Raw genomic sequence first — 28,000 nt, forward strand, 5'->3', positions numbered from 1 at the left:
TATATTTAAAGAGGTTGTGTTATATTTAAGTCTACTCTTCAATATGAACACGTACAGATTGTCATTGTGACCAGCATAATGCATTTCTCTTTTAGAGTTTAGCTACAGAACAAGAAAAGAGAACTGTTTAAAGCATACATATCTTGAAAAGTTTCTGTGAAATGTTTATGCAACATACATACACACATACACACACACACACACACACGTTTATACAAAGATTTTGCATATTACAATACATACAGTAGTCAAAGGAACAGTACATAAAAAATTACAACAACGGTCAATCAAGATCCCTTTTTGAAGTGTGACCAAAGCATGTTCTCAGGATGAAAACATAAGCCATTGATTCAAAATCATTTCAGAAATTACTATTTGAAATGACAGACCAATGACAGTGAAATAAATGTAATTTTGTATCGCAGTGGTATTGCAGTGGAATGTATAAATAATAAAAACAGTATAAAATGTATTTTTAAAAAGTATACATAGCTATGAGCAAGTCTGTGGACTGTCACATTTACATCTATGATCCATCATTGTTTTTTGTCTATATAACAAAGTACACCAATTATGAGGTAACACAAACAAAGGTTATGTGGCCTACACTCGTCAAGAAAATAAACATTACAACTTCATAGGTTTAAAGGGAGAAAAGTAGTCTTTCAGTGCATTTAAGGTTAGGGTAGAGCAGAGCTACAGTAAGAGACAGGAAAACTACCAGAGGTTTGAGGGAATTAAACAGAAAACACTGTGGAGGGCAAATTATAACCTGACATAATAAGACATTTGGTCATTGTAGAGAGGGGCAGACAACACCTTGTCACTAAAGTAGCTGATGGAATGTATTGCTAAGAAAGTGCTCATGTCTGAACAATATACTCTATAAAATACATTAAAATATAGCATTTAAATCAATTTAAATATTTAACAGCATACTTAAAGATCAGCATGTATATACTGTATATGCAAAAACCTAAAGCATATCATCGATGATGTCCTGAGTGCAATATATATATTAACCAAAATAAAACTTTTGCATATTCATTTAGATGACATGATGTATTGCACAGATAAAAGTAGACAAATGAATCATTTTAACTTATATAAAAATAAATTATTTTGAAAATCAGAAGTATAGCACACCTAATACATCTACAGTGTGTAAACACGGAGTAAAATAAATACCAGCATAAGAAACTACACTGATAGTACCTGGTTCATAGAAATGACCAAAACAAGCTGTAAAAAATTTAAGTGGTCTTCATGTATTGAAACTTCTCTTTCAATTCCTTCAAAAACTGCAAATTCATACTTACGGTTAAATAAATATCTAAATGAAAAAGTCAAAAATCCCTTCTATGGAAATTAAAACAGTAGAAAAGAATTAGTTTAACAATTACTTCAGTGGTTCCACAGAAAACGCCAAGCTTGTTGAGAGGCTCGGACAACTAAGCTTTGTGGTATCCATTTTTGGACTTCTTCATGGGTTCAAAGTTTTCATAAATAGTGAGGGCAGCTGTGTTCTGATAGATTAAGTCCACATTAGTCCCCGTCCGTGACCTGATAATATCTATGGCACACTGATTCAGGAACACATACTGGTCCTGGGGACACACAGAAAAAAAAAATTCACATAATTTTTCAGTGCAACGGCTTTAACCATTCACCAGCTTAAGTCTCCCCTTGACAATACTGTACATGTCGAAAACTGTGTCACTTACCTCAGTTTGTACCATGAGTGTTCGGTGCATTCGGAGATCATGGATGATTCCATAGATGTCAACCACACCGTCCCGCTCAATCTGGAAGATGAGCCGGTCGATGGCAATGAACGTCCCCGTACGGCCCACGCCAGCGCTGTGTGTTAGAGTGGAAAGATACAGACCTCAGACCCCAGACTCTGTTTGTTGGTAAGAAACAGTTTAGGTCACACCCTAACATAAACAGGACTAGAGAGTCTGATAACAAAGGTGTAGCAGTGTGAGACTGAGAGTGTTCAATGTAGTCCTTTTACCTTTATATAACAGCTTTAAACTCATTTTGAATAAGAGATAATATAAAGAATGGCATCTCTGACATTGATGGTCCTGGTCTGAAATGTTTGGTGTTGTACTGTGTAACTGCTGTACTGTGCAAGACCATGACCCTTTGCCTAAGTGTTCGATGCACTGCCTTATTGCTAAATCCCATTTGTAAATACCAATTATTACATTGTGTTGCTTTAAAGATCATCATCATTGCCCTGGACATTGAGTCAGTTGAATTTAACCCATTTAACTTATTGATCATTAAGATTGTTTATGTTATATTTTGTAAAGTGAGTTGCTTTTGTGCCTGAAACTTGTGCTACATAAATCAGATAAGTGAAGTCAGAAACGAGTGAGGGGTGAGGAGAGGTCAGTGTTGACCGCTGCAGACCTGCAGTGCACCATGGTCGGGGAGTGACGGGAATACTGGTCCATGTGCTCCCGCACCAGGTGCCGGAAGTTGATGAGCAGCTCGGTGGTCTCCGGCACGCCGTGATCTGGCCAGGCCGTGAAGTGAAAGTGCCGGACGGCGCGCGTCTCTGCCGTCTTCACCTGGAGAGGAGCATAGGGGATCACTTACCACACATACACACTGATGTCTAATCAGATAAGGATGGTGTCAAAGCAAATCGTGCAGTCTGAACAGTTTATGTCAAAATGGGCTAATAAGAAAAAACAACTGAAATTGGTTAATGCGTTTTGTGGAGTCCTATATCTGGTTCTCTAGTTGAAATAACTCACATTTTTGACATCAAAGTCTCGAATTGTCCAATCCTCCAGAGGAATTTCAGAGGTTGTGGTCACAATCAGATTAGTGAAATGTTTGGACTCCTGGCCAACTGGCCAGTACTCTTCACATTTCACCTACAGGAGATAAACATCATACATCATAAACACCACTGACTTGGCTGTAACCCAGTGTGTCTGCATGCATAGCTTGCTAGCCACAGCTCACCCGTCCTTGCTCATTGCATCTGGTAAGCATGACCACCGTATGAACATTCTTCTCCCAAATCATCCTCCAGAAGTCATTCACTGTGACAGGCAAGGGGCCCTGAGCGGCGATAAACTCCTTACGGGAGTTGTAACCCTGGAACAACAAAAAAAAAAAAAACAGCGCTTCCATTAACAACCTTGTTCAGTCACAAGCATGTACAGTAATAGAGATAGGAGAGATGCAGGAGTTGAACGGAGTGCACAATGTGCACCACACTGGGAGGGATACGCACGGGCATGTTGCTGGCATTGATGTAATCATCAAATGGATTGCCATGGATAGACAGCTTGACCCGTGAGTTATCATCTACATCGAGAACAGAGACAAGGAGATTACACAAACACCAACAATGTATTAACTGCAGGTTTTTAGGTTCTATAGACGCACACACACACGCACATGCACGCATGCACGCGGCGACACACACACACACACACATGCATACACACACACACACACACACACACACACTTACAGGGTAGCACATTGTTGTAGCGGTTCTTTGTTCTGTTTTCAGGGGCTAAAGCATGGTTCTTGGGATGATTAATACCCACAGGCTTGAGGTCCTACAGGGCACAGGGACAGGACATATTTATGAAACAAATAATACACTCTCTTATGCTCTTAAAAATGGGGATGGCCTAGAGTTCACAATGACAGCAAACAGTGTGCATGGTTACATGTGTTAGCAACAGCTCCCCTGGAATCCATTGTTCACAATGGGCACATATGCTAACTGTATAATACCAGCATAATTTTTTAAAAAGAAAATAATGTGACAGCTGTTACCTAGTGGAGAATAAGATCCAAGAACTCACCTCAAATTCCTGTGCAAAGCCACAGAAGGAATCAGCTCTTTGCCTTCTATAGTGTGCCTCATAGTCCTCCACCTTTATGGGTTCACTCCTTTAAAACCAAAATAACAGCAGAAATATGTACTTTAAATGTGCAATAAAATGTTACTCTCTATATGCCATAGTTTATACAGAGGGACAATCTTACAGGTCACGTAAGATCAGTGTCAAGAGTCTTTAAGTGGAGTTACTTACACTTTGTTTCTGTAAAAATAAAGGAGGGGTATTTTTGGGTTAGTAATCAACAATTATCACGTTATAAATGGAACAGACGTAAGTTAAATAGCTAATTCAAAATAAATATATATCATCCAGGCCTTGATTTATGACAAACTGACCGTATGGAGTGGATAGGGACTCCTGGAGTGTCCTCCTTATTTTTCTTTCTAAAATGAAAGATTATTGTAGTAAGATACAGTGCATGGAGGATAGAACATCTTCACAAAAGTTTCAAAATTGCTAGGCAACAATAATCATAGTGACGATAAGAATGACGTAGTAATTAAAGGAACCGTATGTAAGATTGTGGCCAAACTGGTACTGCAATCACTTTCAAATTACTGTAGAGCAGTGTATCCCCTCCCCCTCCACCCTGATTGGCAGAGCTGGCAACCCGGATGCCGAAACGCTACTGACATTGTGATTAGCCAAAACACAACATGACAACATCAACATCAGTTGAGGGCTGCAACTTCACTTTTTAAATGACAATATCCTGGCCGGACTACTGTTGTCAGTGATATAAGTATTTGAAATTAACATGATTTCTTAATGTCTAGTGACATATCAGGGCCATTTTATGATTAATTGAAATACATTTCTTACATACGGTTCCTTTAAACAAACCTCTTAAATGTGGCAACAGTAATCATAGTGACGATAAGGATGAAGTAGTAATTAAACAAACCTCTTAAAGGTGTAGTAATTAAACAAACCTCTTAAAGGTGGCGACAATAATCATAGTGACGATAAGGATGATGACTATGGCTGCAATACCTCCTCCTATGGCTCCACCAATGACCGCTGGAGGGACAGAACATGTCAAAGACATAGTTGTTTCCTAGTTGCATAAATGTCTTAAACAATGGGATATTTATATGATTTAGAGTGGGAAAAGGATGGCTATTGCTGCCATTTAGCTGTTAAGAGAAACAGATGACGCTTTGCTTTGGGCTCTACTAGCTGTTACCTGGATTTTCAGGAAGATCTACAGGTGTCCTGTGGAACTCAGTGATTGAGAAGTAGGACTCAGTTATTGAAATAAGCCCATTCTGCACTTCAAGCTGGGTGAAAGTGACAACGGCATAGCTGTACAGGTGAAAGGAACAGGAGCAGCCCATCACACAAAGACAGAGGTGGTGATATTCAGATTTCCATCACATGAGGGCCACTTCACTAGGGGCAGCCATGGCCCACTGGTTAGCACTCTGGACTTGTAACCGGAGGGTTGCCGGTTCGAGCCCCGACCAGTGGGCCGCGGCTGAAGTGCCCTTGAGCAAGGCACCTAACCCCTCACTGCTCCCCGGAAATACCGTTGAAGCAGGCAGCTCACTGCGCCCGGGATTAGTGTGTGCTTCACCTCACTGTGTGTTCACTGTGTGCTGTTTGTGTTTCACTAATTCACCGATTGGGTTAAATGCAGAGACCAAATTTCCCTCACGGGATCAAAAAAGTATATATACTTATACTTATACAGTTCATCAGACATTTGCATAGGCTGACAAACATGCCACTCCTGCCTCCCCCACGAGATTATTGAAGAATGTATGGTGCTAGAATACCATGTTTCTCACTCATAGAAATATGTTTCTCACTGAGGACAATCTCATCTCCATTTGAAAAGAACAAACGTGTACTGTAGATCCGATGTAATTCGGAGATAACATCTTTTTTTTGTTCACTTACCTATAACTCCCCTTTGCATTGAGTGGTCCATTTACGTAGTCCTGCCACTGAGTCTCATCTCCGATCACCGCGGTGACCGTGCCTGTACTGCGCCTTGACCTCTCAGAGACAGCACTGGAAGCATCAGACTGGAACTGCTGAACAACAGCCAGGTATGTGCTGGTCTTTCTTGCTGTCCAGTCTGAATGGGTATTGGTCAGGTAACTGCTTGCTCCTCCACCATTTATTAACCCTTGTTGGGAAAATAATACATACAATAAAATAAACAAAATCATAATTTACAAAGACGAATATATAAGACTCATGTGGAGGAAGTTCAATTTAGAACATAACTGTTGATACTCATACCAGTGTCTGAAGTGACAAGGATGCCGTAGGCGACTATAGGGCCGTAGGTTTTGTTGAACAGGCTGGTGCTTAGCTGGAGAGTGAACTTGTTGTACTCTACGTCAGCCGTCGTCACAGTGTTTTCAGTGCTCGTTGTAGGAGGGACTGCAAGAAGCACACAAACTGACCAATCAGAGGTGTACAGAAACAAAAATGTGTAAACTCTTCTTCTAAAATTGATGGACAGACTGAAAGACAAACACACACACACACACACACACACACACACACACACACACACACACACACCTGTGATGCCAGTCTTGCAGGACACACTTTTAACAGAGCTGTTCTTCCCACAGCCTCTTGTCACGATGTCAACCGTGTAATCAGTGTAGTAAGACAGACCAGAGAAGGTATGACTGCATGCAGTGGGGTTACATTTGGAAATTTGTTCCTTTGAGTTTCCCAGCTGGATCTCAAACCCTATGTTGTTGCCAGGAGGGTTATTCCACGTCAGCTGCAGAATGGCTTCTGTCCGGTTGGGCCCAGTACAGGTTAAGGGAGACACTTCAGCTGCATCTGCACAACACATACACGTCATGTTTAGCGTACGCTGACAGCTATTACAATATTCTCACATGCCTTATTGCTGAGGTGAAATCTATTTATGTTTACAGAAACATTGAGAAGTGAAATATTATTTAGCACTGTAGGAAATAATGATGATTTCTGCAACAAGGACACATTGACACTTTACTCAATGGGCCAGTGATGCTGTAGTGGTTAGGGAATTCAGCTTCCAGGCAGAAGCCAGAAAGTCACGTGTTTGATTCCTGGCTGCCCCGCCCGTAGTGTCCCTGAGCAAGGCGCATAAACACGAGTTGCTTCAGGGGGACTCTTCCTGCTGATGGTCTCAATAAGTCACTCTGGATAAGAGTGTCCGCTAAATGCATAAATATTTGCTGCAAAAAAAATAATAGCACTCCCATTTCTGCACCAGTGCCTAGAGGACCCAACTGACCTCCACGGCTGTGTGACCAATGCTCACCTGTGCAACCTGATGTATACACCAGAGCTCCTGCAGTGTTGTCGGCAGTGAGGGTCTGTACACTGAAGTTGTAGCTACTTCCAGCACTTAAATCAGTGAATGTGAACTTATTGCTTTGGGTGGTGCTCGATGGTGTTCCTTTCGGGCCGCTAACGTTATACTTATATCCATCCTTGAAACCAGAAGGGGGTGTCCACTGCACTGTGATGCTGTTTGTGTTTGTTGCGGACACAATCAGATAGGTTACGCTTTTAGGTCCTGCCCAAACAAGAGGATGTGCACCAGAGTTAGGGGATGTGAGACTTCTCATTTATGTATTTGATGGTTAAAATCAACCTAAAGGTATCACCTGCTACCATACAATCCTGAACAGAGAAAGGGATCAGAGAGGACTGGTATTTGCCATTTGACTGTCTGTTTGACTGTTCATAAAGATGTTGCATAGTAGTTGCAATTTATTTGTAGTTCAAAAGCCTTACTTGTTGTCACAGGGTACAAGAACACCAAGTCACTCTTGAGGTCCATTGGACCAACAGTTGCCACAGAGATGTTGTAAGGTGTTCCAGAACTGAGGCCGGACAGGAGATGGGTGATGTTGTTGGTGGTGATTTCACTACTATTAGCTCCTGCTGTTTCATATGTGACAGCATAATTGAAGCTGCCATTGGTCATGTTTGGAGCACTGACCCATGCTAGTGTGATGGAGTCTGTGGTTGTTTCTATGATTGTGATTGCTCCAGGTTTGGTGGGATCTACAGGGGAAAACAAAAGGGTTGAGTGAATCTTACAGTTTAGAAAAGCAGTGAGCATGGTTTTCTCAGTTGATGTTCCTAATGCACTGTAAGGCTGGATGCAGTCAGCCGAGAGGGAAGCAAGATGTGGCAGACAATTCAGCAATCATACTCTACTACAGACAATCCAATCAGTCGGGTTTGAGTACTCACAGGTTGCTATGGAAACCGGATCTGACGACTCACTGAAGGAGCCGCTGACTGTCGTAATGGTGACCTTGTACACGGTGGCGGGCAGCAGGTCGGAAAATGTGTGTGACAGATTGTGATTAGTGCTCTCATTGTTGCTAATGTTAACAGTCTGGACGGGGGCTCCAGCAGTGGCCAAGGAGACAACGTACTTGTCGACACCCTTCACGGGTGTCCATGTCACATAGAGGGTGCCCATTTTGCCAACATGCTTGACTTCAGGAGAGACTTTAGGAGGCTCTGTGAGAGGGGGAGAGGAAGAGCGTGTATAAAAAAGAGGGCATGTGTGAGAGAGAGAGAAAGAGAGAGAGAGAGAGGAGAGAGAGGAGTGCTACGAAAACTGGATCGTGTGGAAGCAGTGAGAGGGCTGTGCTTAAGAACATGCCGGAAAAGCAAAACTCTGAGTGCAAGCCAAGTCCTGTGACTGAAAATCTGACTAGGGGCTCAAATCTAGGTAAGGGTTCACTCAGACGGCACATAGTCATGACAAACCATTAAAAAAAAAAAAAAAAAAAAAGTGTATAGTGAGCCATCCCAGATTTGAAAATTAGGACAAGAAAGTCATGGAAGACAAGCTTCCGTACTTGTGCTATATTCGATGCTGACTGGGTCCCCTGAGATGTTGTTGACCTGGCTGTACACAGTGGAGAAACAGGAGATTCCTGGGCTCAGTCCTGTGATGTAGATGGTTTCAACGTGGATTGTCCGGTTGGGTTGGGCATCGCTGCAGTTGGTTGTTATGTAGTAAATCCCGCCTGAAGGGAAGCCTATGGGTTTGGTCCAGTTTAAGAACACTGTAGACTCGTTCTGTGTGATAGCTACTAACCCAGTGATTGGGTTGGGTTCTGGAAAAAAAGAGTGCCATACAAGCTCAATATGCATAGCAGTAATTCGGGGATGTCACAAATTTAACAAGGAAAGAAATGCCTGATGTTGACGACAGAACAGAAATTGCACACACACAAACACCACTATAAACGGTCAGTGGATCTTCTGGCCAATCGATTTCCGTTTCGGAAATGAAAATGAACAAAACAAAAAAACTAAGGATTATTTGATTTCCGTTTTAAAATACAAAATCGAAAAACGAGAAATCAAGTCGTTTTCAGCAGTTTGCGAAGTAGCCCAGGCCCTAGGGGATCCCAGGCCTACTGCGGTCACGTAGCCTACCATAGGCCTACCTATGCAATCACTCATTTTACTTTGATGTATTTATAAAAAAGCTTCTTAGAAATTATTACATGGGGTGCTTTTAAACAAGCTTCTGATTCACCCACTTTACCAAATGTAAAATGTATGGTTCTTACGCACTGTTTGATAAAGAGATAGTGATGGAGACCAAACTCACTTGTGAATGCAATGATGGACTTGGCTGGAGCTTGAGTGCCCCCTGGAGTCCGAGTGATGACAGTGACGTTGTACTCCCCTCCAGACGGCAGGTCCTCTATAGTTGCTGTGGTCTCATTGTATAAGAGCTGTTTAACCTGCGTCCCGTTAGGATAGTAAGCAGTCACCTGGTACGAATAGCCCCCTTTAGCATCACTCTGAGTCCAATTCACTGTCACACTCCCCGTGTTGATTCTGAGCTGTTCCAGCCCACTCGGCGGATTGGGATCTGTAAGAGACAAGGCCTTGAAATGACACCTCTCTGTTCATTTGAACTAAATACAACTGATTTGAGATCATCACCAACTTTAGGAAGACTTATAGAGACAGAGACAGAACTGAGAGACGGGTTCCCCAAAGAGGAGACCCCCCCCCACACACACACACACACACGCTGTGAGTGTAGCAAAAACTGCAAAAGAGAAAGAGAGAGAGAGAAAAAGAGAGAGAGAGAGAGCATGCTGAATCTGTATTGAGATATGAGACTTACTGGTGTACTGCGAGATTGTGACCGCTGTGCTCTCATAGTTCAGGGGACCCACAGTCTTCACTGTAACGTTGTACTGAGTGCCTGGCAACAGGTTATTCATGGTTATGTTGTTATTCATCGTCACATTGGAAGTGCTTGTACTGGTCACACTGTAGTTGTACTCTCCCAATGTCATATTTAGAGGCCTCTTCCACGTCAGGCTTAAGGAGCTGTTGGTGAATTGCTCAACCACTAGCTCCCTGGGAGGGTTGGGATCTGAGGATGGATTGAAAAAGAAATATCTTTGCAAAATATTTGCTGTTTATCAAGTTGTGTCATAGACTTAGCTCTTTTCCGGTGGACATTTTCATTGAAGTTCTCATTTACTCTAGGACTAGGCTTAATCCATGTACAAGAAACCGGCCTGTTGGATTTAATGCTTAACTTACATGTGGCATTTGTGACCATGTCTGAGTCCTCCTGGAATGGTCCACTTTTGGTAGTCACCTTGATTGTGTAGCTTTTGCCTGGCAGCAGATTTTCAAAAACAACCGATTGGTTTGTCACCTCAGTCACATTTTGGATCGGAGTTTGGCTTTGGCAGATTACGATGACGTACGTCGCTACGATTCCAGTGGGACTGTCCCAGGTGACTGCCATGCTTGTTGTGGTTCCGATCGCAGTCAGGCCTGTTGCTTTCCCAACCTCTACAAAAAGATCAACAGAGGTCAGCAAAAAACTATTTCAATTCGTTTAATTTTAATTAATGATTTGTTATTACTATGTGGCAAGCTTTGGCAAATAGCTAAAGTTCCAGTTTGCCAAAAGTTAAAAGCCAGGGCTAAAATCAAAAGAATCACTTGGGTGCAACTAGGTGTGACAACCTACAACAAGGTGTGACAAAGAAAATGGGTTCTTACTTGTGAATGAGGACACATCAACTGGCTGAGATGTCTTGTTATTTGCTTTGGTGATGACCTTGAACATGTAATTGGTGCCAGGGACCAGGTTGTCAAAAACTATGCTCTTGTTAGAGGTGCTAATGCTCTGGACAGAGCCACTAACAATCTGTGCTTCATATGTGTAATACTCTTTATGGTCTGCTGGGTATTCCCATGTGAGGCAAATTTGAGTTGTGCTGAGAGCCACTGCTGAGATATTAACTACAGTCGTGGGTTCTGGAAAAATAAATTGACAAAATCTTTTTAGGCAAAAATCCATAGTAAAAACAAAGTAACCATTCTCTCACTGTGATGAAATAAACACATTTAAGTCTGATTTCAAAACTTGTCTCACAAAAATACTCACTTGTATAGCCCAAAACGTATTCAGACTGCCCCTGGACAATAGGAGATGGTGATATAGTGGTTGTGACACTGAAGTTATATTCAGTTCCAGGTTGAAGGCCTGTAATGTCAACACTGCTTTCAGACACAGTCTGATTTGTCTGCGTTGGAGATACTGTTTTGGCCACATATCTATAGTAACTCTGAGGATCAAGAGGACTGTCCCATTCCAGTTTCACTGATGTGGTAGACATAGAAGTGCTTCTGAGGTTCATCACAGGGTTGGGCACTGTAAAAACAAGATGTGATTTAGGCGCTTACCCAATGGCAATTGAAAACGCCATTAATGCTGGCGAGATCAGATATGGCTGTAAAACTTTACACAGAAGTTTACCAAAAGTTTGACAAAACTGAGAAATTAAATGTGCTTAAATGACTACAATTAAAATACATCCCTCATCACTAGGGGTTCTTTTTTGTTTCTACAGCAAATTTTAATATCTCAGTTTTTTTTTTTTACATAACTCAACTCATGGAAGCAGTGTAAGTAAAACAAACAAAAAAAACATGTGACACATACAAGTGTATTCAGCCAAAGAGACAGTGGAGCTCCTCAGGTTTTGAGGTCCAATGGTGGTCACATTAATGCTATACTGTGTCCCAGAGTGCAGACCCGACAGTATGGCAGAGGTGCCATTTTTAGTGACCTGCTCTGACGAGTCACTGGAAGAGTACAACACCACATAAGAGAGTTGTGTTCCTGATTTCATCAGGAGAGGAGTGCTCCATGCGAGAGTCAAGGAGATGTTGTTCCTGTTATTGATGCTGACAGAGTATGGAGGGTTGGGCTCTGAGAGAGAGAGAGAGAGAGAGAGATACAGAGAGAGAGAGAGAGAGAGAGAGAGAGGGGGGGAGGAGAGAGGGGAGAAGAAGACTAGGGTGAGATACTAACAAAAGAGAGAAATAATTTTCTACTATGACTATCAGCAAAACACATGTCCAGGAACTTAATTGAAAAATCCTGTTTTTCAACACCAATAGCAGGTCAACAGAAACGCCATAGATATCACTGAGACCTCTACTTACTGGTAGCCAACTCAACAGAGTCTGAGGTGCTGTTTTCTGATTCAAGAACTGAAGTCACATTGCAATTATATACAGTTCCAGCTTGGAGATTTTCAAATTCAACATGAAGAGAGACTGGTGACTTGCTTTGCCCTCCAAGCTGCACCACATATTTTGACACAGAGCCCTGGGGCTTGTCCCAGGACACGTTCAAAGAGCTGTTCCCTTGGACAGCTGTGATGTTTTCAGCGATTCCTGGCTCTGTTAAGAACCAAACATATTTTACATTTTAGATGACCTACTGAAAACAGTTTCATTACACCACAAATTATAAGCAGCAGTTTTCATGCTTCAAGTGAGATTTCTGGACAGGTGATGACACACTAATATGATCATCATGCTCCTTTTTCAACAAAGGAGGACCTTTGATACTTGCTGCTAATGCACTAGTCTACAGTACTAAGAAGCACTGTGAGCAAAATCCCAACAGGAGACTAATTAACTATTTGAGTGAGGCAAACAAACAAATAAACCAACTGCTAGATGTTGGACTTAAGCAACCGTAAGAAGACCCCAGGACTGAACAGTCACCCATCAAAATGAGAACTTACTGGTTATCACTTGCAGACCAGCTACGTCACCTTCAGTCTGGTTATCAGCCCCGACTGATTTGACCATGAAATTATATTTAGTGCCCGGGACCAGGCCTGCTATCGTGGCAAAGGTGTCACCGGTGCTTTTCTGTTCGGTCATACTGGCCCCTTTGATTTCCCAAAGCACTCTATAGAAGGAGCTTTCGCCCTGGCCCTTGACCCAAATAAGAGACACGGATTCGGAAGTGACGTTACTGGCGGCCAAGTTGCTGACGACCTGTGGGCCTGTGTGTGCAAGAAAGCGGGTGAGGGAGAGAGAGGGTGGGGGCTGGTCAGCTGTCAGCTCCTGCTGGTCACGCGGGAAATACGGTGGTATCATCACAAAAAAAACTGAAATGCCTTCGCCCGTTTCACATGCGTGGGTGTTTGAGGGGTGCTGGTGAGCATGCGCACTCCTCCAAGGAGGTAGTGAAAGACTTACGTGTGGTGAACATGAACGAGGCATTTGCAACGGGGCACCCTGTCCAGGTGACATTCACAGATGTTGTGTTGATGTGCATGACTGTAAGATTGACTGCTTCTGTGCGTGCAAGAGAAGGATGTGGGAAGGGGGGAGTAAAGGTGTGAGATTTTTTTTTCTGTCTGGACTCACATCATCACAAATACATGTAGGCTATAGACCCTTTCAACAATGCTTGAACGTTCTATTTGGGCCCCAATCTACTTCCTCTGCATTAAGATAACATATGGAATGTTAAAAAGGAAGTCTTGTGGGGCCAACTATGATGCTGATAATGGAACTCTCTTGAAAGGGTCCATAGACTATTAACGTTTTTCATGTGAGGTATTCTAGGTTCTATAGCTTTGTTTACATCCAGCTGGTAGGCAAAGGACAAGTTGAACCCATTGAACATCGTTGTCTGCAGCTGCCTCTCAGTTGGCTACATCTCTGTATTTCAGCAATGTCAACATTTCAGGCATCAATAAAGGTGATGATGAAACGTTATCCCATTGTTCAATATTTGATAGCCTGTCACAGGAACGTTGTTTCGCTAAAATCGCCCTGATTTGGTGCATTGATCTGTATCGAGAACCTGCATGTAGCCTAATGGTAGCCTAACTTTTTTTTCTCTGTTCAAAACTCGGTTTACACGAAGACGATAGCCTTTCTTAGAAGCTGCGAAATTTGACCAGAAAGGAACATGTCTTCCTTCTGAAAGCTGACACAAAATCAAACAATATTTGATCATTTAACTTCAACTGAACAGCGACAGGTTTTGGTAGGCAGTAGACTCAGCAGACTTTAAAACGGTAGCCTAGAAGCTACTGTTATAGCCAGCCAGTCAGCATCATAACATTAATGGCGTTAGTCATGAATCCTGTAACATATTATATCATATAACAGCGATGGCTTATTCCAAGACGATCTGCATGGATATATAACCACCCAGAAAAACTCAGAATGTGAGTGATAAAGTTCATTAATTGTGTGAAACTTTTTATTAGTTATCCATTGCAGCATCGCCATATATTAGGCTGTTATGCTAGCTCAGCCTTTAAATATGTTATTTTGGTCATGTGGACTTGATTAAACGGGTAAAGATAATTCATAAACTGCTTATTTCTTACATGACTGAAGCAGTAGCCTAGGGTTCAACAGTGGTGTTTGAGGTTGCTGTGTTAATTTGTTGTGTGTGATCGCTAAACTATTAGGATCAAATCAGTTTATTTTGACATACGGAGTTAGCCTAAGTGACCTGTAACGTTAGCCTATAGCACAAAAGCCTATTCTGTTTTCATTTATTAGCATTTGTTGTGATTATATAATCAAATGACACACATGATAACTTGAAATAGAAGGACAGGAGATAGGTGATTGATGTCCACAAGCACGAATTTCACGAGACAAATTAGAACAAACTGTTCCGGTAAAAATAATCTTGCCATGTTTAAAATGCTGCACTTTTTCCCTTCATAGCCTGTCTCTGGCAATTCATTTTTTGGATGACTGTAGATAGTTGTATTTTAGCCTACGCCTTCAGACAGTAGGCTACACCATTAGGCTATCTTGAGAATAAAAGACTTCACAGCTGCTAACGATCATCCTCCACAACCATGAGGATAGGTAGGCTAAACGGTTGTTTGTCGCCTTTTTGCTTCTTATTGTAAAACCAACTGTTAGGGCCTACACAAGTGGTCGGCATCCCGGTCAATATTTGATATTAAAATTTCAATTTTGAAGCTATTTGTAACTATGTGTAGCCTATGCAACCCGACTGTTGTAGCCTTGCCTACCATTCTTGCCTACCACTCTAGTTGTAAACAAACGGTCACATGACATTATGACGTAGGTGCAAAACCTTAATACATATATATATATAGACTATAGGGATATACAAAATATTTACATACAAGCTACAGTACATCAGCAGCATTACCATGTTTTCCTGTTTAGTTGGGAATTATGAGTCATAGTATTTGTTATTTGTTGGCATTTTATTGAAATGCACAGGTTAGGGTATCACTGAATAAAGTCACTGTAGGAAGCTGCATGAACATACGTGTAGTGAAGTTAGCACAGCACTTCTGCACATCAGTACAGTTGATGGTAAAAGAGTATTTGGTTCCTGGCGTCAGTTCATTGATGATCAAGCTATCCCCCGTCTGGTTGAAGGTGGTATTGTAAACATCGCATTTGGCATTTACTGCCACTTGTATTGAGATTTGCCTTGTGGTGATGCGGTTAGATTTATAGGTACAAGGCTGGCCTTCAAAGCAAGAAAACAGTGAGGATTGTTAGATGATTGCAAAAGAATCATAAAATAATAGACAAGTAATATAAATAAATACTAAATCTGATCAAGACCATATGGAAGACATTTTAAACAGACACTTACATTGTTGTGTATGTAAAACCTGAAATAATAAAAAAGGAAACATTTTAATCAAAAAAGTGAAATGAAAGGTTGTAGGTTGTAATTTAAAACTATTAACTGATCAGCCAACAGTATCCTCCATGTACACACATCTATGATATGACAATGCTTGCATAAAATAGTCCAGTTTTATTTATCTATAATTTGTAATTGTTTTGTATTGTTATGCTGTGCTGCTATATAGTAGATCCTCATATCCATTCACATTTCTGTGTTTGAAGTTTGAAAGTTAACATACATAAAGGATCAAATCTCAACACTCTGTTCCACTGACATCTTGATGATCAGGACAGGAGCATGGTAAAACTAGATGTACCGCATAGCGGTACAAAAAATGACCGCCGCTCAGTCCTGTACGTCCGTTCCACTTCAATTTGTCTCCATATTTTACTCCATCCCCCACTCTTGAAACTTTTGTGTATGCTTGTTTGGCATGCCTGAGTGTGTGTGTGCGGCTGCACAGAAAGTACCCTACTGGTGCTGAAAAGGTGAATAGATTGTAGAATAGCCAAAGAAGATGTAGAATTGTTATAAAACCTTTAAAATCTCTAAACAATCACAAGTAGGGCAGTTCATCACAGTTCATCCATTGCAACTGGATTGATGAAAGGTCACTTACACCTGTAGGCTACATTGTATTTGGGAAAAGCAAAAGGTATCAGCATAATGTTATTTATTTATTTATTTATTTATTTATTTATTGTGTATTTATAAACAAAAACATCTCTGTCAGTTCCATGCCAAGTTTTCAACAGCTATCAAAAACAAAGGTCATTTTGGATGGATGGATTTTTTGTGAATGTTTCTTCTTCTACATAAGATTTTAGTCATCTTTAGTTCATGTAATACTTTATTGTCAATGCACAAATTAAGTAACAGTAGTCTGAAACGTTATTGTTAATGCACAAATTAAGTAACAGTAGCCTAGTCTGAAACGAAATGCTGTTTTACATCTAACCAGTGGTGCAAATAACTGACATGTCCAAATGGGCCTTGATGAAATGCGCCGCTAGACTGTTCATACACATTTTAACGGGCCAAAGTTGAAGAGCTTTTGTCCGCTATTGTTAGTGCAAATATAAGCTGATTCATGTTCCCTTGCATTGTTTAACTGAGGTCCATGGCTAGTCTGGCTTTCATCAGACCAAGCTCAATCTTTTAAGAAATCAAAAAATAAATAGCGGGCAGATCAGGCTGGGTTCACCCAGCCTAGTCCATAGGCACCGATATTGTTTAATTTTCCCGATTGAGATATACACGCTCTGGCTATTCTAAATGCAAAAAATGCATCAGGGACTTATGACAAAACGGTAACTAACAAACTAGATCCTAATAGAAAGTTGTTAGCTTCCCTAAACTACAGGTAGGATTATAAGGTAGGCCTATTGACAACATAAATTGTCAATAGGCTATGCTGGCGACACAAATAAAATCTCCTTTGAAACCAATGGCTTACACGCCTTACAGTATCAAGCGGACTTAAACTGTCCGTCGCGGGCGAAGTTGTAATAACATTCACGCAGCTCCATGAGTCAAGGAAAGCGAATGAAGTAGACACTTCTAAATGGGACCCACTACACAGTAGCTTAAGGTGTTTTGCTAAAGCAGCCATAATGAAATGAAGGTGTCATTGTTTGATACTTCACACACACGCTTTTTAATTTCACAGACTACAACTACCAAGCTGTAATCAAAGCACATCGATTCCCCTCTCACACCCTGCACGCGACTTAAAACAAAATAAACAGGCGCCTCAGTCTCACGCATGTATAGGCAAAACTGTATCAGACCGGTGTAACGTTGGTAAATCTTCCATTGCACAGAATGATTTTGTAGCACGCGTGCAATAAATGACAGTCGAAGATACAAACAGTGCTGCTATACATTTGCTTGGTATAACCGCATTTTTATAGTTTTCTACAAATGCAATAAATCAAATGCCTCCATCACTCAACCAACGCTTAACGGTAACATTACCTAGGTCCTTATTGATATTACAAGATTAACGCATCTGCAGTAAAACCAAGCATGTCCGATAAACATCCTCAGATTTATTTCGGCTTCAAGAAGAAATGGGAATTACACTTCATGTGAACATCGTCCCTATCCTTATTAGATGTTCGCCTGCGGTAAATTACAGTCCTTGTATGAAGCGCCCATTGTTTTTTCCAACCCACTTTTAACTTCCAACAAAATTACGCCTCACTGCAACTATGCTTCCATCTAGTGGACAAACGACTACTTCGCCAATACTGAAAATGCAGCCATGATGATGATGATGAAATATTTATTTTGGCTTTCTTTTAATCCTACTGATTTTCATTTTTACCGGGGCAAATGAAATGTGATTATGAGCCAGGTTGATGTGGGCCCTTGAGACCAACATACCATAAAAGATTCACAGAGAACTGGTCTGCCCTACCCTCCTTTCGGGGTCCAGTCCAGCTGGGGCAGCAGATGAAAACGAAAAATGACGGTTCCATGCTATCCATGTGGGGGTACATGCTCACCAAGTTTTGTGTACCCTGGTCTTTCAGTGTCCCGAATCTTGTTGTTGGTGTACGCCACTAAATGTACACATAAATTATTTTATTGTAAGGCCCCCATGAACTAAAGTACACAAAACTTGGCATGCATTCAGAGGGTGTCATAATGATCCTACACTTTTAATTTCGTGCAGTTTTGACCTTGTCAGCCAGAGATATTGAGATGAAAACACCTAATTTTTTGCTTTTTAATTTTTAACTAGGTGGCGCTATACATGAAATAAGTGGTAATGGGATGGGTTGACATGCCCCCTTAAGACCAACATACAAAAAAAGGTGGACCTCCTAGGCCCTACGGTTCTCGAGATATTCACAGAAAACTGTCTCCGCCACCTACAGGCCAGTTGGTGTATAGTAACATAAATTAATTTATTGTGTGGCCCCCCATGAACGGAATTCCACAAAACTTGGCGTGCATACAGAGGGTGTCATAATGATCCTACACTTCCAATTTCGTGCAGTTTTGACTATGTTAGGTCACAGATACCTTCAATTACACCACCTCATTTTTACTTTTTTGTGTTTAACTAGGTGGCGCTATACATGAAATGAGTGGTTATGGAATGGGTTGACATGGCCCCTTGAGATCAACATACAAAAAAAATGGTCCTCCTAAACCCTACGGTTTTCGAGATATTCACAGAAAACTGTGTCTGCCCCCACCCTCCTTTCGGGGTCCAATTCAGCAGGGGTCTACAGATCAAAACGAAAAACGATGGTTCCATGCTATCCATGTGGGTTACATGTCCACCAAGTTTAGGTGTACCCCGGTCTTTCAGTGTCCCGGAATCATTGACGGAAATTTGGGCATGCGAAAAAAAAAAAAAAAAAAAAAAAAAAAAAAAAAAAAACAAATCTGACTAAACCTATATGACCGCCGCTTCGCTGCGCGGCGGTCATAATTATGTTATACAGACTTAAACCACATTTTAAGGGTGGCAGTGCTTGCAACACGCAGTACATGCAACTACTCTTTTGAACTATAGGAAATGTGTGTAAATACTATCAAATGGTTTAGACTAATCTGTTGCACTTAGCCTGGCTGTATATTTGCAGATTTGCACATCTCATTTTTGCATATCTACATTTCCTTCTACATAACCTTTCCATGTTATCTTTTCAGTTAGGTTTCAGAGACCACAACATTTGTTTTGATGCAACAACAAAAGGCATAGGGAAAAAGGAAACAAATAAACAAATAAACTATCTGACATAAGCACAGACCTTTCCTTGCTCAAAAGCACAACTAAACATTTTCATACAGCAGAGAATAGTATTCTAGTCTAGTCTAGAGCTAACCAGCCCCCTGCCCCATCCCCATACTGGGTGCAATGGTCCAAGACGACACAGTTTCCTTCCCCTTTTAAGCCGTGAAAACTGTGAATGTGGCAGGAAGTACAAAAATACTAAATGATCACGAGTGCAATTTGCACAGCTTTAGATGCACCACTGACCAGAGAGGTGTCTGCTTCACTCCTAAGAGCACTATGGAGGCTAATGACCCCTGAAGGCCCCTGGCCCCTGCAGTCCTTGCTTGATGATCCCTCTGTTGAAGGACCTGATGCCCATTACAGTCTCATCACTGAACCCATCCTGCTGGGCTGCCAGCACAACACTAGCTACGCCTAGCACAACATATTATTGGCCATTCAGTAAATAAGTTAACAGGCTGTGCTTAGCATCCATGGCTTAATATAAGTTAGACAAACTAAGTCAATTCATTTAATGGTGCTTCTTCATTGTGTGCATAGGAAATACAGACCAATTCGAAACAGACACAAAATTAGTCAGTGCCAGTGTGACTAGTTATTGAGTGTGACCGTGTCATCATCTAACATAGTTAACTAAACATCTTTTGCACTTCCCCATACAACACAAAAAGACCAAAATGTCTTCATTTCTCATGCCTTGAAAATCCCACAGTAAGAAATCACATACACAACAAATGTGTTAAGAAATTAAGGAAAAACAAAACAGGAACTAAAGTCCTGTGGTGGTCATGTCAGCTGAAATTCTAGCCTAACACAAAAAACCTGAGGCCCAGTTGTGACTTAGTAAGCACTGCTGTACATTTGAAGCCCAAGGTTAAGCTGGTCACCAAACAACAGAGAGGAAAAAACAATGAATTCATGTTTTGGGTGTTACAGCCAGTTCACCATACTCAACCTTTCACTCGTTTGATGAGTGTCGCTGGTGCAATCAACCTGCAGCCATCCAGATAGCGGGTCAAAACAATAGACTTGCTTTCACTTCCGCCAGCAAGCTGCATCAGACAGAGGGCGTTCAGTTCACCCTGACCACAGGCTGCTACCGGGGCTTCGCGGACATGCTCTGAGGGAGGCTTATCAACTGCTCGCCAGCCGCACACAGGAAGAGGACCAGACCAGGGCTAGGCCCAGTTAAGGGTTTGCCCTGTTTCCCTAGAGAACGCAGGCATGACATCAGCAACAATGCCAATTCAACTCTATTTTTAACTTTGTTCATAGGCTGTACATGCGCAGGACATGTAAGCTATGCACACATCATTTGGAGTAGGCTATCTTGTAGCGAGTCAGAGATCCAGGCAACTTGAATCCATGTGATAAAAAATGCCATTTGTACTCTTACACAGGGATGGGTGACCCATCCACCTGCGCATCATCCTTGTTTATTTTGGTCATTTTTTCCACTATACACGGGAAATTAAAAATAAATTCCTTGCACAATTGGTTGGGGACTTCCCACAAACAAGCCTAATTAACATGATACAACATGATTCAACAGCAATGCATAATTGGCTGGTTAAAGATAGGCTTTGGAATGAGGCTATGGTTAGTGGTGTCATGACACAGGATATTACCTTCCTGTGGTCACTTGCGCAGCGGTATAGTTTGCTGTGATGTTGCGTGTTACGTTATTTGCTACGTTCATGCTCAAGCAACTTCCTTCTGCAGAGCTGTGGATTTACATATTACCACTTGAAGAGGGGCACCCAAAGAGTACAGTCGGAGCACCATCGCAGTAAACAGTCACAGCGCAAGAGGTGATGTTGTACTCTGGAGTCAATCCTTAAGGCTAGTCATGTGTAACACTTCAAGCTACAATGTGCAATACCAGCTAATCTAAAGGAAAAGATTTTAAACAAAAGAAATAAACATAACTGTTTCCTCTCTGCTCCCACTCACTCCTCTGCCAAGCTAATTACCTACATGGTGTTGCGTAACTGACATCCTAGGGACCTGGACGCCTTTGGAGATAAGACTAGTTTAAGGCAGAGGCTCACAAAGACCTGTCAGAAGGGAAGATCTGTAATTTTGTCCATGTTGTTTAATGAGTCTCACTTACGTGAGCCCATAGCATAGCAGCACCCCTGAGCACAGCGAGTTCAGTTCCAAAACACAACAACTTTAATAAAAGTCATATTATTTAATTGTTTATTTTAAGTAATATTAATACAATTACAGTTGTGTTGTTTTAATTGAGTAAAGATGAATCAAATAATGATAACCCAATTGCAGTTCCACTGAATACCTGAAAAACAAAATAAAAAAAATGATTTATGAAAATTCATTAAAATAAAAGATATTGCATTTGGGAACCAAACTCTGCGTACTCTGACAGTAGAGGCTGTGAGACTAATTTCACATTAAAATGAAAGTAAACTCATTTCAAATGTTTTATGGTTATGGTATTTAGCAGACGCTTTTGTCCAAAGCGACATACAAATAACAACAATACAATAGTTACATTTAACAGTAAACAATTTAAAAGGTTGGTAAAACTACACCAAGGAGAACAGCAATAATAAACAACAATGTCAGTTCAATCAATAGCCTAATGAAAATAAATAAATACTATAATATACAAACCATAACACATAAGAAACACTTAATAAACTAAGTGCATGTTGAACAGATATGTCTTTTAGACCCCTCTTGAAAGACCCAAATCTATAACAGGAACAGAGAGCACTGGGAAACTCATTCCACCAGCATGGTTTTAAACCCATATGGAACAACTAATCTTACTGTATGTCAGACAATGTTTGAAAAGAAAATTCAACCTTTTACCTTAAGACAAGTATGTTGACTAAGTGCTATTATTCCACTGTGGATTATGACTAATCTTACGTTGAGCAATTTGTATTGTTTACTTCCTAACATGAGCTCATTCTCATTCATCTCTGAGATTATGGCTTACCAGGATGGGACTTCTGAAGGGTGTTGCTTCAAAAAAATGATGGCTATGCAAGAGATAATAATTACTGTTCCTGATTGTGTGCACACCTCCACACCACAATCAGTGTTCTTAAAAGACTAGAATCTAGTCTAGAATCCTTGCTGTTATTGCATTTAACAGCCCACCATGTGAATAACTAATTTGGCCAGTGGTTGACCAGATCACCGAATAGGTCATTGGATTTTCTGCAAAACTCCGTTCACAGACTCTGATTCTTTAGCTAATATTGCAAACTGACAGGGAAAATCCGATAAACAGGAGAAACGGCTTGTGAAATGAAAGTCTTCATTATAGACATGTTGTAATATCCTAAATCCACTTAATAAGCTCAATTATAGGAAATAAAAGTGATGTTTGTCCAGACTCATCTGCAGAGATGGTCCAGTGCATCTTGTGAATGCTTGGCGGCTGTCTGTTACCAAGAGGCTATGGTATATTCAGGTCAGCGATGTTTATTCTAATGACAGCTCCAAGTTCCTTGGAATGAGCAATAAACAAAGCCTTGCTTGATTTTAACTTCCCCACACAATAATTCATGTGAGAAGCATAATAGAAAACATATCCCCACATATTCTATGATTATGATTAATTGGTTCAGACACAGTCTGTTTCGGTTCAGTTTTGCTTCTCTGTTGAACACAAGTGCAGCTCCCGTGCATGCATTCAAAACAGACAAGCATTAGAATGTGGAAAATACAGAATACTTAACCTTACACTTCTAATTCTACTGTTTGTCCATTGTCCTTGTTGATAACAGATTACAAGTATCGATGTAGACCCTGAGGCCTTGACTCACATACAGGCCCTGATATAAGCTGAAAAGATAATGTTTCTTTAAAATACAGGGGCATACTGAAGATTATGACTTTCTAATACTGAAAATGATACACAGGATCTAGTCATTCATTCCTGTTGATACCTTAGATGGGCTACATTTTAAGGTAATATCAGTCTTGTATCTACAAACCTTTACTAAATCAAGCCTTTAGTCGTAGAGACAGTGTTCTCGCTGCATGAATGAATGACGTACCAGTAATGTGTTCATACCAAGTATGATGCACCAATAGTGAGGCTGATTTGTTTGTGCTCATTTGGCTGTGACTGAGTTGTCAGTTTAGGTTACAGTAGGTGTGAGGAGTTTACAATGGTGATGTCAAAGGGATGCTGACGTTGATGGGAGATCAAAGTGGCCACAGCCTGCTCTGCGTGTTTGTCTTGTCACCAGCTGGTTCTGACTGCAGGCCTGTCCTATCCTACAGGCCAGGTAAAGAGCCCTTCAGCCCTCCTCTCTCCTCTCACCTACAAGGACTGGCCCAGCCACTGTATCGCCAGGCCCATCTTGGACTAGGGAAATAAGATGTGATATTTAGCAGTGAAGCACTTCTTGTCCCTCAGTCAGGCCTCTTACTCACTGCAGATTTCTATCAGCCGTAATTGTATAACCGATCAGACCCCTACTTCCTGTTCGGGTTACAGTGGCCAGCGCAGCTAAAAGGGACATGCAAACGCGCCGAACAGACCTGCAGACTTCACATTTGCATGGTGGCAGTAAAAGAGAACAAGCGGGGGAAAGACAAAAAAAAAAAACCCATTCGCTCCCCTGTCCAATGTGCTCTCTCCAAAAAGGCAGATCAGTGGACTGTCTGTCTCCAGCACTGATAAAGTCACTGATTTGTCCTGCCAATTAAATTGTACCGGGGTGATAACCAGCCCACTACATCACGGCTGCTTGCTTGTGTGGGTGTTTGGCTCAGCAAAAGACAGCAGCAGTGGTGGCTGGGAACTTGTGAAGTCTGCTGCATTGGCATAAAAACGTTTGGTGCAGTTTCAGTGTTAAACTGAAAAGTTTACTCAGTGAAGCATCACCGACCAACTCCGAACACCGAACAATGCCACTAGCAATGCAACTAGTTATCAGATACAGTTTGGATTTTCTTATGACACTAAGCCTAGAAAGACAAAGCCATTACAGTGATTATCTTTTAAAGAGGCAAAACAGATTTAGGCATTCCAGTGTTGTACATAATCATAATCATACATAATCAATGTATACTACAGAGACTTAATGCACAATCTCAATAATGGTCAGAGTGCCTGCAAAACTAATTGTGCCATAAACAATCTCTGAAACAGGAATCTGATTTAAATGGTCTGACCTTTCCAGCTAGTTCTGGCTATTTTAAATAGCCACTGCTTCTCTTCCCTGTTCTAAGGCACACAGGATCCAGGCGTTCCATCTCCACACAATGACAGCATTGAGCAGTGGAAAAGAATGGATTCCCATTTTCATGGGTCATGGTTACTGGAGCTCTTTGTGTTTGGAATTAATATGCAGAATTCATCTCAAAAAACGCAAAATGTTTGACCTCATTTATTACTGGGCCGCTGGAAAAGATATGCGAGTTAGAGGAGGCCCATTGTTAGACTAGTCATTTAAACAGGCACTCGCTTTAACCAGGCACTCATTTCCCTGATCCTATTGGAGGCAAAATGTTGCACCTCTTAAAAATTCAGCAAACTGATGAAGTATGATAAAAAAATGTACGTAGTGAATTTAAATTTACGTAGTCTTTCTGCCTTAGTTTATATTATAAACACTACATTTAAATCTATCATAGTGACAACAATAGTAATTTACAGTCAAGCAGTAGATTTATAAAGGGCCATATCCCATTTTTGTTGATTTCAATGACTGACTTCTCAGAGAACACATTTTTTTTTTCTGTCAGGTGAGGACCACTGATATGTATGAGACTGAGAAGGCTCAGACACGTGGCCAGCACAAATAACCACAAAGGGAAATAAACCAGCACCATGTAGTGTGCCAAAGAGCTGTGCCACATGTAATATATGCACTTTATGCACTCGGGCATGCAAGTGCTTATGCAAATGTTGCCTGAAAGTATGCAGGAGGTCACACAAAGAGAAAACTTAAAGTCCTCAAATTCACTCGCAAATGTCAAAGCATTCTTTTACCCACAAAGGGGGCCAGCCCACATCCAGTTTGCACCTGTGAGGCATGGACAGTGTTTAAGAGGAATAAGGAAAGCTGTCTTTTCCTTGTTCCGAGACAGTTCTGTGATGAGGAGATATCCACGTCACAATGTTCCCCTCGTTTAGCAGCCTATCAGTTGATTTTGCCTCGGCTGGCTGGGCGTCAATTTCTCAGGACATGTATGCAAAATGCTGTACTTTCCTGGGTCATTACTTGCAGACTCTAGGGTACATCAAGGATTAAAAAAAACACTCCGCACGGAAAATATGACTATAGATTTAACTCCTTTGATCACAATTGACACCATGAATCACCAATTTAATAAACACTGTAAAGCTATCATACGGTGGAAATCATCTAGATAAAGCCCCTTTGTGTTTAGTTTAGTTGCTAGTTTTATGTAGGTGATTGAAACAGTAATGTATTTTATTATATACATTTGTATTGTATTGCCTTGTATTGTGCAAACTAACTAAACATCCAATATTGTACATACTAAGGAGAAAAGAAATAGTATTAATTAATCAAATGAAAGTGTGGTTTCTAAATTAAAATGCAGTAATATATGCTTTACTGTTGAAATTAAACTGATGATGGATTCAATGCTTTGTACTCCATAGGTGCACAGATCTCAGATCAAGCTATTGCGTGTCAGCTGTCTTACAGCCAAATCTACCCGTCATTGATATGTGCTGGTTACATAACGAAAGGTCAGCATCAGAGGTTAAATGGGGATTTGGGGACGGAGACGGAGACGGTGACGATGCTGGCAGTCTTCTGATGTTACCTATCAGAGACCTGTAAGTCCAAAAAAAATGGGTAGGACTCCAACACCTTGTCAGGTATGTGAGGATGTATCAGCTTAGCTAAAAGTATACTAGAAATGTGTGAAACTGAACTGTGAAGTGTGCAGTCCTCACCAACCACACTTGTTATAGCCTACTTATCTTTACGTGTGATGGAGAGGTGTTATATTGCTATAAACGGCATCATGTTTGTTGCTCTGAAAATAATTGTTAGTAGGCCTAATAAGTGTTGGTAATTGTCAACTGGACAGGAATATCAGAAGAGCCATCACAATTTCACCCAGTGAATTTTTCCATCATATCTGGACAGAGAGGTTAGGGATGGATTCTAATATGTAGTTCAACTGAATCTTCACAACCTCTGACTCAGAAGCCACAGAACAGTAGAGTAGACTAAGTAAGCTTAAACAACAAAGCACACATTGCCTAAACCTGAATGCATCGGGTATGGTGCAACACCACAACTTCAGTGGGTATGATGCATCATTGCCAAAGCCACCGTAGGGCCTTTCAGGCCTATGAAGATATGAAACTACCACCCTCAGATATTTGCATAGATACGGTGAACTTCTGGTTAACAGTTCACTTCATGGAAAATATCCATTGTTATAGCAGGCAACAGAACTTGCCAGTGGAACAGATAGTTAAAAGCATAACGCATGTGCATGCAAACATCCACAAACACTCACACTTGCGTGCACACACACACACACACACACACACACAAACAAACAAAGCAAAAAACAAACATGAACAAAGCAAAGAGCAATGTGCTCTCCACTATAAACAAAATATTCACATAATTTTAGATTAACAGTAGGGCAATCAGAGAGAAATTGAGGTAGGCTAATGATCTTCTGACAGCTTCAATTCTGTTTACAATAATATCTTTCTTAACGTTAGAGATACAGATAAAAGTCAGTAGCCTACTTTTGAGATATAAGAGACATATTTCACACTTCACAAATGAACAGATAAGTTGTACAGGTGAACGGTTTCCACGAAAATGACATCCACTAAATTGACGTGTAAAAATGCAATATGATCCCAACGCTTGACGACTAATCTCTTTATAAGATTGTATTGTAAATAGACCTATTCATCTAGATTAGGCCTATACAAAATATGTCTTAAAGAAGGTTTGGGGTTGTCGTTAACTTGTTCACAATAGGCTGCTGTACCTATATAACAACTGCCCAGACTGCCATTAGCCAAGAAGAACCAGTCTCTAAGAGAAAACACATTTTTAAAGCTCATGACTTACCTTTACAGTGGCAAAAAGTAAGATTGCAGCCTTCAAGAGCACAGTGGCGAATGATTGTAAACGCCTCATTGTTAGGACAATAACTGGTCACAAAAAGTTAGTTGGTTTGTCCGACCATGTCTGACGGACGCGGATTTCTTTTTTTTTTCTCAGCTAACTTCCCCTGTTTGTCTTCGAAACTAATGAAACTTTTCTAAAATGAACCTGTAAATGCGACAGACTGTATGCTCCGCGACTCAGGTGCTCATTTCCCCGCAGGATGATACAGTAACGCTCACTGTTAACAGAGAAA

At 41.0% G+C, this 28,000-nt stretch overlaps 1 protein-coding gene across 4 annotated transcripts; it reads right to left on the minus strand.

Moving 5' to 3' along the window:
* Window positions 1-28,000, minus strand: LOC125306734 (receptor-type tyrosine-protein phosphatase eta-like). Of its 4 annotated transcripts, XM_048262203.1 has the most exons (31): window positions 27,709-28,000; window positions 15,841-15,859; window positions 15,505-15,711; window positions 13,425-13,523; window positions 12,962-13,228; window positions 12,372-12,611; window positions 11,866-12,135; window positions 11,308-11,574; window positions 10,920-11,177; window positions 10,449-10,706; window positions 10,021-10,275; window positions 9,493-9,759; window positions 8,729-8,989; window positions 8,109-8,384; window positions 7,644-7,916; window positions 7,165-7,422; window positions 6,423-6,695; window positions 6,135-6,278; window positions 5,787-6,018; window positions 5,071-5,189; window positions 4,817-4,904; window positions 4,220-4,267; window positions 4,077-4,085; window positions 3,846-3,933; window positions 3,503-3,593; window positions 3,260-3,333; window positions 2,986-3,120; window positions 2,772-2,894; window positions 2,422-2,582; window positions 1,725-1,860; window positions 1-1,607 (listed from the first exon to the last, which is right to left on the minus strand). In XM_048262203.1, the coding sequence occupies exons 1-31, from the start codon at window positions 27,775-27,777 to the stop codon at window positions 1,452-1,454; spliced, it is 5,421 nt and encodes a 1,806-aa protein (XP_048118160.1). In that variant the 5' UTR covers window positions 27,778-28,000; the 3' UTR covers window positions 1-1,451. The 4 variants fall into 4 exon arrangements, with proteins under 4 accessions (XP_048118160.1, XP_048118161.1, XP_048118162.1 ...); XM_048262204.1 differs by lacking the exon at window positions 12,962-13,228; XM_048262205.1 differs by lacking the exon at window positions 8,109-8,384.

Source organism: Alosa alosa, chromosome 14 (assembly GCF_017589495.1).
Source record: "Alosa alosa isolate M-15738 ecotype Scorff River chromosome 14, AALO_Geno_1.1, whole genome shotgun sequence".
NCBI lineage: Eukaryota > Metazoa > Chordata > Actinopteri > Clupeiformes > Clupeidae > Alosa > Alosa alosa.

Bases quoted from the DNA above. Each gene is read 5' to 3' on its own strand.
- LOC125306734 (XM_048262203.1), bottom strand. From the start codon at position 27,777: ATGAGGCGTTTACAATCATTCGCCACTGTGCTCTTGAAGGCTGCAATC. The intron at 8,385-8,728 runs GTACGGAAGCTT...CCCCTCTCACAG, and splicing joins CAGCATCGAATATAGCACAA to AGCCTCCTAAAGTCTCTCCT. The intron at 3,121-3,259 runs GTGCGTATCCCT...TTGTTGTTCCAG, and splicing joins TCAATGCCAGCAACATGCCC to GGTTACAACTCCCGTAAGGA.